At 46.7% G+C, this 13,978-nt stretch overlaps 1 protein-coding gene across 3 annotated transcripts in view; it reads right to left on the bottom strand.

The window, feature by feature from the left end:
• Positions 1-438: 438 nt before the first annotated feature.
• FAN1 (FANCD2 and FANCI associated nuclease 1) overlaps positions 439-13,978 on the bottom strand; it is a gene marked incomplete at its 3' end in the record, with an annotated part of 31,780 nt that continues 18,240 nt past the window's right edge. For 2 of the 3 annotated variants that reach the window (XM_080807553.1, XM_080807554.1), the window contains exons 7-14: positions 12,839-12,947; positions 11,546-11,665; positions 8,806-8,970; positions 8,155-8,305; positions 5,237-5,340; positions 4,472-4,666; positions 3,741-3,869; positions 439-699 (exon numbers count right to left, since the gene is read on the bottom strand). In XM_080807553.1, coding sequence (XP_080663679.1) covers positions 562-699; positions 3,741-3,869; positions 4,472-4,666; positions 5,237-5,340; positions 8,155-8,305; positions 8,806-8,970; positions 11,546-11,665; positions 12,839-12,947 — 1,111 coding nt within the window. Of the gene's footprint in view, positions 700-3,221; positions 3,870-4,471; positions 4,667-5,236; positions 5,341-8,154; positions 8,306-8,805; positions 8,971-11,545; positions 11,666-12,838; positions 12,948-13,978 lie in introns of all 3 variants that reach the window. The other variant, XR_013967072.1, reaches the window with a different exon arrangement.

The raw sequence follows: 13,978 nt of genomic DNA, 5'->3' as shown, positions 1-13,978 counted from the left end.
CCTTTGATAAAGACTGTTCATTCCTTTGATAATCTAGGCCCAATTAGTAAGAGCAAGTTCAAAGTTACAGAACTTAATGAGAATTTATTTTTAATTCCCAGAGAATTTGTGCCCTTTAGATAATTCTAAAGCAAGAATGTTTAATAGCTGAGTGTATCAGGGCAGTAGAGAAAACCTTAAATTCAGGTCTCTCCAATGTACTTACTAGAAACATCGAGAATGTTACTTTTTTGAAAGACCAAAAGCTGTGAAACATCCCATTTGTTTTTTTTTCCCAGCTGTTTTGCAAGTCTACTTTAATAACGTAGATGCATCCATTTCCTAAAATGGCCACCAAGGTACTGACCTTCTAGAAAATTCATTACCTGCTCTGTGTGATCAGTGAGTACATTTGAGCCAAGACCAAGTTTTATGACACACAGACACTGTACAATGATGGGTCTTAAACTCTCAGGTTTATTACTGACATAACAAAATCAAAGTTAAATAAAATATAATGATGCTTTATACTTTTGAAAATCAATCCATGTGTCACCAGACACCCCCAACTCCACAGCTTAGTTAAGTGAGGCTTTTGCTCTTAGCTCCGATGGCAACCACGTGGCAGACCTCTACGTCAGCCCCCAGCTTCTGCAGTTCATCCAACCAGAGCATTTGCTTATGTGAAAGACGATCGTTGGGGCCTTTAACTTCCACCAGCTGGAATGTAAGTTTTAAAAAAAGTTGTTAGTATCTTACTGAAACAATAGCCAAGTATGCTATAGTAGTTTTCACCTATACTGCTCTACTTACATATATAAAATAAAGATACATGTATGGAACTCAGAATTACTCTATAGAAAGTAGGCAGTTCTTCATAGAGAATTAGTAATTTGATTCTGATTATACAGTTGAAAAGCAGTCTTAAAGCATGCTAGGTTGTTGCTCCCTTTGATTTGTTGCTTAAAACCCTTTGATTACTTTCTGTATATTTGCAGTTAAATCTGCCAGTTAAATCTGCAGTTAAATCTGCCAGTTAAATCTGCAGTTAAATCTGACTTTTGCCAGGACCTCTAAAACTAGGATCTGGACCGTGCCAACCACTCCAAAGTTCCTGAGAAAGACCAACCTCTTCCCAACTGAATGGCCCTTCCACATGCTTGCTCTTCCCTCTGCCCGGGACATTTCTTCCTGTTCTTCACATGTCTGACTTACTACCCGTCAATGCTTAGCTTAAATTCATCTCTAAGCAGGGTCCTTCCTATGCACTTCCTCCACAGCATTTATCCGAAGACAAAACTGTGCATTACATACCAGCTTCATGAAGGCAGGAACACTGTCAGTTTTATTCACTGCAGATTAATGAACTTCAAAATAGCAATAAAAACTATTCAGATTTTCCAGATTTGACGGAAACTATAAACCCAAGGATCAATGAACCCCAAGAAAAGAAACATAAAACTACACAAAGAATTATGTCGCATAATTGGTGATAAAGGGAATATTCTAAAAGCAGCTAGAATTTTTTAAAGCCTAAAGGGAAAGATTACACATATATCATTAAAAAACAATTCAAACTAGAGGACAATGGACCATTATTTCAAAATACTGAAAGAAAAAAGCTATCAACATAGAATTTTTTTCTTCAGAGAAAATACCCTTCAAAAGCAAAGATGAAATAAAGACTTAGACATAGAAAACCTAAATAATTCATCACTAGGAGGCCTCCATTTCAAGAAGTGGTAAAGTTCTTTAAGCAGAAGGAGGATGACAAAGCATGGAAATGTGGATCTTTACATAGGAATAACAAGCAGAAACTTTATCTGGTGGAGGGGGTGCCTGGATGGCTCACTCAGTTAAGCATCCAACTCTTGATTTCAGCTCAGGTCACGACCTCAGGATCCTGGGATCAAGCCCTGCGCTGGGCTCCACGCTCACCAGAGGCTTGAGGATTCTCTCCCTCTCCCTCCCTCTTCATCAACCCCTCCCCCTGCTCATATTCTCTCTCTCTCTCTCAAATAATTAAATCAATCTTTGAAAAAAATTGTATCTAGGGGAGGAAAAATAATTTCTATCTATGTGAGTAATTACAAAGATTCTTAAATCAACTGTAGAAAGCAAAAAAAATTGTAGAGTTTGTAACATGTAGAAATACCATGTATGAACAGTACAAAAAGACCAGGAGAGGAGATAAAAAACATACTCTTGTTCTTTATACTGTACAAGGGATGGCACAACATCACCTGAAAGATGGGAAGTTTAAGATCTACACAGTCAACACTGGAGTGTTGACACAACAAAGAATTATAACTAACAAACTAACACAAAGGATTAGAACACAATCTTAAAAAAAAAGGGGGAAGAAAAATGTGAGAAAAGGAGAACAAGAAAGCTCAGACAAACAGCAAGTATCAAGATGGTAGCTTTTTTTTTTTTTAATATTTTATTTATTTATTTGACAGAGATCACAAGCAGGCAGAGAGGCAGGCAGAGAGAGAGGAGGAAGCAGGCTCCCCGCTGAGCAGAGAGCCCGATTCAGTACTCCATCCCAGGACCCCGAGATCATGACCTGAGCTGAAGGCAGAGGCTTTAACCCACTGAGCCACCCAGGCATCCCTCAAGATGGTAGCTTTAAAGCCAATCATCAATAATCACATCAAATGTAAATGGTCCAAATAATCAGTTAAAAGGCAAGAGGTTGTCAAAGTGAATTAAAAAGTCATACCCAGCTATAATGCTGCCTACAAGAAGCCTGTTAAAGATGAGGTAAGTTAAAAGTAAGAGAACAGAAAAAGATACGTCCTGTTAGCACTAATCAAAAGAAAGCTGGAGTGGCTATTTACTAGTATCGGTTGATTTCTGAGTGGAGAACACTACCAGGAATAAAAGGGGGTCATTTCACGACGATGAAGAGATCAACTCATCAAGTGGATGTGACAGGCCTTCAAGTTTATACATCTAATCACAGAGCTTCAAAATATAGGAAGCAAACTGGAGAGAACTAACTGCAAGGAGAAATACACAAATCCACAGTTCCAGTCCGAGATATCCCATGACCCCAAAACCATGATCCATTAAAGAACAGAGAAGTTGGACTTGGCCAAAATTTAAGATTTCTGCTCTTCAAAAGATACTATTATGAGCATGAAAAGATAAGCCACAGCCTGGTATAAAATATATCTGATACAGGATTTGTATCTAGAATTTTATTTTAATCTCAGAACTCAGTAATAAAAACAAACCTGGGATGGGCAGCAGGGGAAGACCAAGGTGAGGCAAGGTGGCCCTCGGCCCTGAACATGCGACAAGGCATTTACTCCTAGGAGCTTAGAGAACAGCACCCCATCATCTCAGCCTCCTGGTGTTCACACCTGCAGAATTCCTTCCCTTGGAGGGGGTCCCTGGAATCTGTGACTTGCTTCTAACACAAGAATACAGCAAAAGTGATGGAAGATCCCTTCCGAGATCCGGTTATAAGAGACTGACTCCCATCTTGCTCACACTCTGGCTCTTCTTACCTGCATGCTCTGATGAAGGAGCTGCTAGGTGGAGTGTTGCACGGCGGAGAGGAGAGGCCTCCACAGCCCCTGGTGTGGAGGCCCCGCCAACAGCCACCGAGGAACCAGGGCCCTCAGTCCAACAGCTTTCAAGGGATTCGATCTTGCCAACAATCATCCAAGAAACGCCTAGACTGGAGCCTTTGCTTAAGTTGCTAATGAAATTATCATGGAAATAGGACTTTCCATTCTGATGCAACTGACCTTACAGCGACGGCTCTGGGAGTCCCACACCACCAGGTCGGGGAGGCCCCCTCGGCAGTGTCGGAAGTCTGTGGCCAGGCGCCGGCACACACCACTGAGGATGGGGCCGCCCAAGCAGGAAACGAGGTCCTGAACACAAAACACAGGGCTGGTGAGCCATGCCTTAGAACAGAAATCCTAGAATACTTTCACTGATCACGAAACAGAGAAAACTGTAATTCCACAGAGAAGGATTCCAAGAACGAGGGTCGTTCTGCCGCTTGGCCCAGGGCCAAGGCCACAGGGCCACTGGCCAAAATGCCCACCACAAGCTCTGGGAAACCAGGTTTCCTTTGCCCAGTCAGTCTTCTGTCTAGTCGGGAAAACTCTGGGGAACAGCTGAGAAGAGGGAATCTGGTGTAAATCCTCAGAAATAGGACAAGGATGAAGGCCAGTAGTTGCAGGGACAGGAAGAGCACCTCCCTGCTGAGGGTCATAGGTCAGGCAAAGGGAAGCTGTCAGCTAAGGGGAAGAAAGCAACACTGGGCTTACTCTGTGTCCTGATATGGTCCCACTGATAACAGGGGCATCTGGACTAGGGGACTAGCATCTCCACGAATGTATGCGCAGGACCATCACACAGAGAAATATGCGTGCATATACACATGCACACATGTGTACAGATCTTGCCAGAAGCACACCCAGCACTGGGGGGTGGTACTTTCTGGCCAACTCTCCCTGCAGATCTTCACCTGAGCTTGCTGAAGAGAAGCAAAGCGATCCCAGCTGACAAAGGAAGCCACTCTGCCCTCCTGGGCCTGCCACGTGGCTGCCACCCAGGCGCGTAGGCTCTCCACAGGCGCACTGTGAATCTGCTGCAGCCTGGCCTCGATGGCCGGCCGCCGGCTGGCGCAGAAGCTGTCCGTGCACAAGTCCAGCGGGAAGGCCTGCGTCGTGGGGAAAACAAGCCCTCGTTCGGTGCCCGGGCAGAGCCGGGGTCATCAGAAGAACACTCGATACCATAAAATCTGGGAAACCGGCCAATCGTATTCAATTGACACATTCTTCTTCTTAAAAGAGAAGTAAAAAATTAAGTAATCAAACATAAAGCAACTTATTGCACTGGTTTGTCAGAGTCGTAATCAGTAAAAAGAGCCTTCGGTTTACATCGGCGGTGCTCTCAGCAGGCGCGTGCGACAGCACACGCAGGGAGGCCTGGCCCTGACAGGAGACTGACTGGTCAAGGTTGAAGCTGAAGAAACCCACACTACAAGTTCAAGTGGAATGAAGGTAAAGTAGGTTCAAGGTGAAAACTTAACAGACTTACATTTTAAGATCTATGAATCCGAATGTAAAAATAAAGACTATTCTTACAGAGAATCAGCACCATCCCAGAGCCCGTCACTGGCAGGCTTCTGATGGCTGCAGACACCGCCCGCAGGCGGGCACGAGGCACAGAGTGCAGGAGCCGCTGCTCGCCTAAAAAGCACACCCAGGGTCCGGCGTGACCTGCGCACCTGGTAGGCATTTCTGAAGACGTCTGGTAACCCGTCCATGAAGATTATATCCCACAGGAGGAGGCCAAACAGCGTGCTGAAGGTGGACCCTTCCCCGTGAATCCCTAAGACAAAGCAATACACACAGCAAAGTCAGGTTTTTCTGTTTTTTAAAAACACACCATAACCTACTGTTTACTCAACTTGAAGGAAATAATAGATTTTAGTTTCAAATGCAAAAGCTGTTTTCTTGCCATTCCTAACTCATCTATTTACATCACTTTGCTTAGATACAGAAGGCTCATTTAAAAGCAAAAATCTTAGTAATTATGGGGAAACTCAGACCCATAAAGTAACAGTTCTCCAACTTTAGTGAGAAATGTAAGGAACGTGTTTAAAGATAAATAAATGAAAGCAGATCCCCTCCTCAGGTTCCTGGGGTTCGATTTGGCGGGTGTGGGTGGGCCAAGAGCCCCGTGCGGGGCTCTGTGCAGGGTCCCGCAGCCAAACCTGCAGAACGGCTTCTCAGAACAGATTCATCGGAGAAAGACCAGCACCAGGAGCCCGAGCCCTCTGACCTAGCAGGTGCCGTCTCCGTCCACCTCACTGGACCTAGTGTTCCACTGCTTGTCCTGGACAAGTGTGCCCAGTGTTTCTGAGATCCAGGGCTCTCCTAGAAACCTTCCACCCCAGAGCACCAGGGCTCTCCTAGAAACTTTCCACCCTAGAGACCACCAAGTTCAGATCCCTGCCTCACACCCCACACAAACTGTACTGACTGAACCACGAGCTCAACTGACCATGTGTCCAGGCCACATAGGTGTTCACAGCAGAGTTGAGGAGACCAGAGGCTCAGTCTTAGCAGAGCACGCAGACCTATCTCCCAGACAAATGCTCTGCACTTCAACATACCTGACAGGGGATGGTGCCCACACGGGTGCCTCTCGGCCTCGGCGAAATGACGTGCTGACCCCTATGACCCTGTCCCAATGGGCAGGCAGAAGGGCTCTCACTCAGGCCTCTGGGCTGGAGCCAAGCCGTTTTCACCAGCAAGCTTTATACCAGGATCCCGGGCTCCTGCCCAGCCAGGGGTAATGCTGGGTCTTCATTTCCAGCATGCTCTCTGCCCGGGAGTGCACACTGTCCACCCTCCAGGCAGGAACACTGGCGGTCAGAATTCCTGCACTCCTAAGTGGTCTACACCATGCATTTGTATTGGAAGTGAAGTCACTTTTGGTGAACTCCTTCTGAGTCCCTCCGCAATAAACTTCCCTGAAGGGGGCCTGAGATGGCCCTTACTTCCAAATCTCCTCTCAAACAGACTGACAGCAAGGGTTCCACTCATTTTCACTGCATCATTTTTTAAAAACGAAGGAAATATTTTATACTCTGGAAATGGAATCGCCTGTCCGTTTTTCAAGCTCATGGCTAGACTGAAAGCATTTCACTGTGCTCGCCTCACAGCCTGCCCACCACACGCCCTAATACCCATGCCCTCTGCCCTCGACTGCCCAGTTTACGTGTCTCCTGTGGCTTCTCTGAGGACAGCTCTTCATTCTGTTCTTTTATTTCTAACCTTTAAGTCTGTGGTATCTCTGTCTTCGCTGAGGTTTGTACTTCTTCCCTTATAGCATCTCCCTTCCCTGTGAGCAATAAAGATACCACACACATTAATCTTAACCGTTCTAACACTCGTCGTCATGTCATGGTCCTCATTAATCTTCTGAATGCTGACGTAACACTCGATGGAATAATGTCCTTATTTTCACCAATTTGAAGGTATCGGGGTGTTTTGAATCCTCGTGACCCCTCGGCATGGGCAAGGGGAGTCCTGCCTGGCAGAAGGATGGGCTTGGTGGGCAGCCCCGGGAGCGGGCATGTGGACCAGGGTGCAGGCATGTGGACCAGGGTGCGGGGTCGGCTTACAAGGCCTGAGGGTAGGGAGGCTGGAAGGAACACCGCGACCAGAGTACACAGGGCTGACGGCACCGCTCCGCTTCGGTACAAGGGCACGTTCAATAGCTTCCATGACCAACAGTTTTAAAAAATAAAGAATGACTAGAGTGGCCTCCCCAGCGGAGCTGCCCTGCCCTCCCCCTTGTCTCTGGGGGTGGACGATGGGTGCTTCCTTTGCAATTCCTCTCTCACAGCATTTGATTTTACTTTTTCTAGTCAGTACTACAATTTGCTAAGGACAGAGTGACAAGTTCATCAGAAGGCAAATTCCCAACGTCTCCTCTTTGCCTGGGCCTCAGATAAAGCATTGATTGTCTGAGAGCAAAATCAAAATGAGAGTAAGAAGAAAGAGGGGCTGATGCGGATAAACAAACACCAGCAATTCCAGAAGAGATAATTATTTAGAAACTAAGCACTTTGCTGTTCCTGGGTTAACATAACCTGTATATTAAAGAACCAGAATTTTAGTAAAAAATGTACAAAAAAGAAAACTGAAACAAAAAGCACTGCTCTTTCTAGCAATTTCTCTGGTTCCTCTGGTATTATCCCATCCCAGGACTTGGTCCTTCAATCCCCTGAAAGTTGCTGGCTGACTATGAGGCCTGCTCACTCTTTCCAGAACAGCCTGGCCCAGCTCCACAGCTCCTACCTCCTCTAACGGGCTCTGCTACCAGGCAGCACCTCTGGAATCCTCTGCCCTTTCTTCTCCTCCCAGGCCCAACAAAAGCTCTCTGAAAGAAAAAACCAGTCCCACTCGCTTCTAACATCCCACCAGAAAGCGCTGCTCCTCACAGGCTTTTGGCGGTGGATGCTGGCTAAATGGAAGAAGACGGCCTTTAACAAATATCGTGAGTAAAATCCCTTTCCACGCCCTCCCAGGTCAGCAGATCTTCCACCAGGGCAGGACGGAGAGATGGCGGCCACCCCCTGCTGACGACCCATCACCAGGGACCGGGTGGCCTGGGAGAAACGTTGTGCTTTACCCTGGTCAAAGCCGCTGCGTCTGTAATAGGCCAGTGCCACTTCCTCCACAGAGCACAGGACTGCGGCAGGGGCGGTGGGCTCGCCAGCCTCCATCACAAACACAGACTTGCCCATCCCACGCTGCGGGCACAGCCGGCCCGTGATGGTCACCTGCGACAGCAGAAGGAGAATATCCATCAGTCTCCCTCGAGCTGTAGTCCCTGCAAACCTGACTTTCATGTCCTATGGACGCACCTTGCTCTGCTCCCTGGAAGCCACCTATTCTAGCAGAGCGCGAGACCATGTGACCCATGCTCTGGCGACTGTGAGGGTGTGGACAGGCCCCCGGAACGGGGGAGACATGGACCCCAAAGCTGCTCTCTAGGCGCCCTGACCAAGCAGGAGACACCGGCAAAGGCTGTGAGCTCCTGACTCAGCAGTTTTACAGAAAGTCACTCAGCCCAGGGCTCAAGCAGACCCACGACCCGGCCAGCCCAGCTTCTGATGTAGGAGGCACTGGTGTGAAAACGGAGTCCTGTTCTAAATGAGTACTGGAGTTTTCTATGTCTAAAAGAAAATGCATAGGAGAAACTGTTCTTAGGCTGTTTCCTTTCAGGAAAAAAACCAGCATATCCACTGAAGTCCAAAGTGCCCAAAGGGTATTTACTTACATGTTTGACATCATCCACAGTTATTTCTGGCAGCTGATGGAAGAGGTGCCTGTACTTCCGACAGCTCGGAGACTCTCTCAGGCGCAAAGCTCGCTGGTACAGTGAAAGACGATGTCCCGTCCTGACGTCCGGATCAGCCAGCCCTTCTGTGATGCACTTAACAGCCTAGCGAAGAACATGGTCCCACATGAGGATCCTGAAAGAGCTCATGGCAGCGTCCGCTAATTTAATGTGACAGGAAACCCCACTGTTAATTAATTATTCAATTTTGCTAATCACTAAATTGGTAAAGCAATACTTCCAGAGATAAAGGGTATTTCCTTAGATCTCATTCTGTTCCATTTCTTTCTTTTTTTAAGTAATCTCCATGCCCAACATGGGGCTTGAACTCCCAACCCTGAGATCAAGAGTCGCCCACTCTACCGACTGAACCAGCCAGATGCCCTGTCATCCTGCCACTTTTAATGCTCGGGTCCACTCAGGAACCTCCTCCTCATTTACGGGAAGAAGAATCTTGGGTTTGGAGAAGTTAAATGCATTTCTTAAGGCTACTCAAAGTTGGACCAAAAAACAAAAGTACTGAAAATACCATAACATACGACTTCAGGCCTCAGAGGATGACTAAAATCAGAAACAAGGAAAACAGTAAGTGCTGATAAGGATGTGGGAGAAACCGGCACCCACGTGCACTGCTGGCAGGAATGAAACATGACTCAACCCTGGGGAAGTCAATGTGTGGTTCCTCAAAAAGCTAAATACAGAATTACCGCACAATCCAGCAATGCCACATCTGGGGACATCCCCGAAAGCACCGAAGGCAGCGTTTTGGAAGATACCTGTAGAACCATGTTCATAAGCGGTGTTATTCCTAACAGCCGAAAGGTGGAAGCGAGCCAAGTGTCCATGTGGAGACGACTGAACAGACAGAACATGGTCAATCTGCACAATGGAATATCATTCAGCCTCGAAGAGGAAGGAAATTCTAACACTTCCTACTGCGGGGCCAAACCTGGAGCACAAGCTGCCGAGTGAAACAAGCCAGAGACAAGAAAGACCAAATATAGGAAATACCTAGAACAGGCAAAGTCCTAGAAACAGGCAGCGGACGAACCATTACCAGGGGCTGTTGTGGGGAGGCAACAAATAGCAATGACTAGCTGGCTGCAGAGCTTCTGTGTGGAGCGATGATGAAGCCTAGAAACGGACAGCGGTGGTGCCGGCACAAAAACCGTGATTGTAACCAATGCCACCAGAATGTTCTGTATTAGTTCCTCCGATAAGAGAATAAAAAGTAAAAAACCAAACTAATAAAAAAACATGCTGAAAATCAATGAAAGATCAGGCCATCAGGAGTGGAATGGTCAAGGGAACAGGAAGGGCAAAGGAGACCTGGGCTCTGTGACCCCGTCCACGGGGAGGGGCTGGCCAGCCGCTGAGCGCTCTGCCCACAGATTCCTCCACCGGAGACGGATGTAAAAAAAGAAACGCGACAGTGACGAAATGATGAAGACTATGAGTGTGGCCAGGAAGATCTCTGAGAAAAGGCCAAGAGGAATGAGGATTTTCTGTCAATCTCAAAAATATCTCCAAGGCTCATCTACCTCTGTGCTCCTGTGAGCAACTGTGAACAAGGGGTAAATCCAAACCCTCTGGAACCTTTATTTCAATGAAAGAAGGAAGTACGGGAGCCTGGGTGGCTCAGTGGGTTAAAGCCTCTGCCTTCGGCTCAGGTCATGATCTCAGGATCCTGGGATCGAGCCTCACATCGGGCTCTCTGCTCAGCAGGGAGCCTGCTTCCTCCTCTCTCTCTGCCTGCCTCCCTGCCTACTTGGGATCTCTGTCTGTCAAATGAATAAATAAAATATTAAAAAAAAAAAAAAGAAGAAGGAAGCAGCATAAATACAGGGTTTCTCTGCCTTTGGCTATGGGGCCACCAGACGCCGTTTTTTGCTATTTCAGCCTGAGTCAACATGGAGAGGTAAGGAAGCACCACACCCACCTCCAAGAAAGAAAACAGCTTTCACCAGCTTGAAGAGCTTTAGGTAACAAGGCACTTTCTCAGTTTAAGGCAGTAAAAATAGTCTGTCCTATTTCCACACCCATGGTCAACTTTTCCACCTTCACCTCACCCTGATTCACTCCATGTTGCCGCTGGAAAAAACAAAAGCTTCCAGAGCCACAGTCCCCTCCGTTCAATGCAAACATTGCCTGGGAGGAACCCCAGGCAGCCACACAAAGAGCCACTGTCACCTCTGGGCTCAGCAGAAGCTGTCTTTGGGGGCCCCCGCCCTGCTCAGCTCAGGCTGCACCCTGCACTCCCAAGAGGCCTGCTCAGCATTCATCAGACCACACCCTTCCCAGGGGAAGGAAACATCTTCCACCAGACTTTCTACCTGGAGGCCCCAGGCAACAAATGAATAAAATCACCATTTCCAAAACAAAAGGACCTTCCTTGAAAGCACCTGCTGAGGACCAGGACCTCTAATTCTCCTGCTCCCTTAATTCCTAAACCTCAACACAGAGCCCACTACCAACGCATCTCCCGAATCAGTGTAAAGTGTCCTGTCCTCGTTGTAATGCTTCTGTTAGCTTTTGGGGGGGTTGGAAGAACACAGACAAAAGAAGGTTAAAAAATATATATTCTCATTACATTTAGGTTTCTAAGGTACTAACATTAGGCTATGCATTTTCACTTAGGCAGAAGCTAAAGAAGGCTCTGGTGAAGCTAGTTACTGAATACCGGTTCAAGGCGTTTCAAGTGCTGGTGTAAGTTGAGCGCCAGTCTATCCCACCACCGGCCTCTGCTGTCGGGACAATACACTCTCTGGGACAAGAGGCTTTCAAGCTCCTTGACTGCTTCCTGTTCCAACAACAACAACAGAGAAAGCCCATTAGACTCGTACACTCCAAAAAAGGAACTACATTTAGTAACCAATAAGGTTGGCAAAGTACACTTAGAAAGCCCATCTTCCATCCTAAAAGGAGGCCAAGGACCCCGGAATGAGAAAAGGACTCTGAGACATCCCCCTGGAGCAGGCCCACGCCCCTGAGGCATCCCTACTTTTCTCCCAGATCGCCCGCCAACCGGTGAGTGAGTGTACGGAGCTCTGTCAACACTGCGGACTGGTATTCTCTGCACAGCAAGTCCACGGGCGTGGGGCCGCACACAATCAAGTTCTGGTCAGCTGAGCACTGCTCTGGGGCTGCGAGCCCATTGCTTCTGGGAACACAGCAGGTCACAGGGCCGACTGATGGTGTGAGGAATGGGGCGGGCAGAAAGCAGTGAGCAGTGTCTTCATCCAAACACCCCTCTCAGCAGGGAGTCTTTTGGGTCTAGATTTGTACACAAACTGTTCAGTTTTATGGTTCATCGATCTCTTTCAACATCTAATGACTCCCTGCAGAACGTGCAGCACAATGCCCGTATACTCGCAACTGTGGGGTTCATAGACTCTCCAAAGCCAATCTCATGGACCCTCTTGGGTTTCGTGGACCCATGTTAAGAAGCCCAAGTTCCATGTATCCTCTTTGTAAAATAGCAATTTTCCATATAGAAACGTTAACATAACAAAAGCTAACTCTACCACTCTCACAACATTTTGTATAGGGAGGGATGGGACCAAATCTCTGATTTGTGATTTTAAATTACTTCCAGGCAGACCCTGCCAGCTGTCAGGGAAACATGAGCAGAGGTGAGGTTTCCACCTCGGAGATTTTGGGAGCCTTCCCAAGTCACACGTGGAGTCCTGACAGAGACTCACTCAGACTGGGGCTCCCCGTATGGCTCCGTCCAGGACCCCCAGGCTCTTCTGGTGCATGCACAGCCACTCACATGCAGAAGAGACGGCTGGTTCTCTTTGGCCATCTCCCCACTAACCCTGAAGACAGCAGGCTGCCCACATCAAGCATGCTTTCGTGACATTTTGTGACATTCCTGTATGCTGAGCAAGTGGAAAATGCTGACAGGCGGGCTCTCCTGTATAGCTTACCGCTGACCTCCCGGTAAGCCAGGGGTCGGGGCTTGTGCTCTAACCTCATACATGTGAAGTCGCTGCAATATTTCAACAGTCCGGGACAAAATCCTTGTATAAATCCACCCAACAGTAAAACAGCGCAGAAACACTGGTAAGTTCTCATGGTATCTAAAATGAAGACGGACACCAGCAGTTTAGCAATCTGATTTATTTGTGACAAAACAATTATAAAAAGCGAAAAAGCAGACCGACTTCTTAGCTTTTAAAAAGATACATTCCAAATACTGTCAGTGGTACACAATTTTCTACACCACAAACCTGCATTCTTCTAGCCAGCCACCATTTCCTAGGGCACTCCTTGGGATAAAATAAGAACCACTGAAATATTCTAAGCCAGGGGTCAGCAAACCCAGGCCAATTCCTGGGCCCACCAGCTGATTTTCTATGTCTTGCAGACTAAGCATGGTTTTCCCATTTGGCAATGGTTAAAATAAATGAAAAGGAGAATAGTCTGTGGCATGTGAAAATTATGCACAACTCAAATTTCAGTCCATAAATAGTGCTGGCATCTTGCCCCGCCGGTTCGTTCACATTCCTCCTGGGGCTGCTTCTGCTGGGGGCAGCAGAGGTCAGCAGCTGCCACAGAAGCCAGCCAGCCTTTTATGAAAGTCGTCTACCAACCTTTGGTCTACAGTCATCTAACTTCCTGGCTATGATTTTCTTTTTTTTTTTGATGAAGAAAATCACCTACTAACTTGTTTTAACCATTTGTCTTGCTGCTTGGTGTGAGAAATGTTAATAAATTGACCTAACTTGTCATAAGAAGATCTTCCAGTGTCCATGGGTATCACAGAAGTAGCGACTCTACATTAGTTATCTCATTTCTAGAAAGGCCTTTAAGGAAATGGCTTAATTTTCAGTCTGAATTACAGAATACTTCTAAAGGAAATATGGGCAAATGCAGTTTTTTTTTTCCCCCTAACTTTAAAGGCTATTTTCTTGGCGATGATTTTTAAGTCATTATCATTTCTGTATGAACTTTATATCCTAAAGGTTTTTTTAAAAGAGCTATTGAGTAACACAAATTTTTCTCACCCCTATGTAAAAATAAAGAAACAAAATCTCTTAACAAATACAGAATATGTTTAACATTGATTAAGCAAAAAAACAAACAAACAAAAAAACATGTGCTGTGTACT

The sequence above is a fragment of the Martes martes genome (genome assembly GCF_963455335.1).
Source record: "Martes martes genome assembly, chromosome: 7".
In the NCBI taxonomy this organism is placed as follows: domain Eukaryota; kingdom Metazoa; phylum Chordata; class Mammalia; order Carnivora; family Mustelidae; genus Martes; species Martes martes.
Note: the sequence above shows the minus strand (reverse complement) of the source record. Positions and strands in the feature narration are given on the sequence as shown.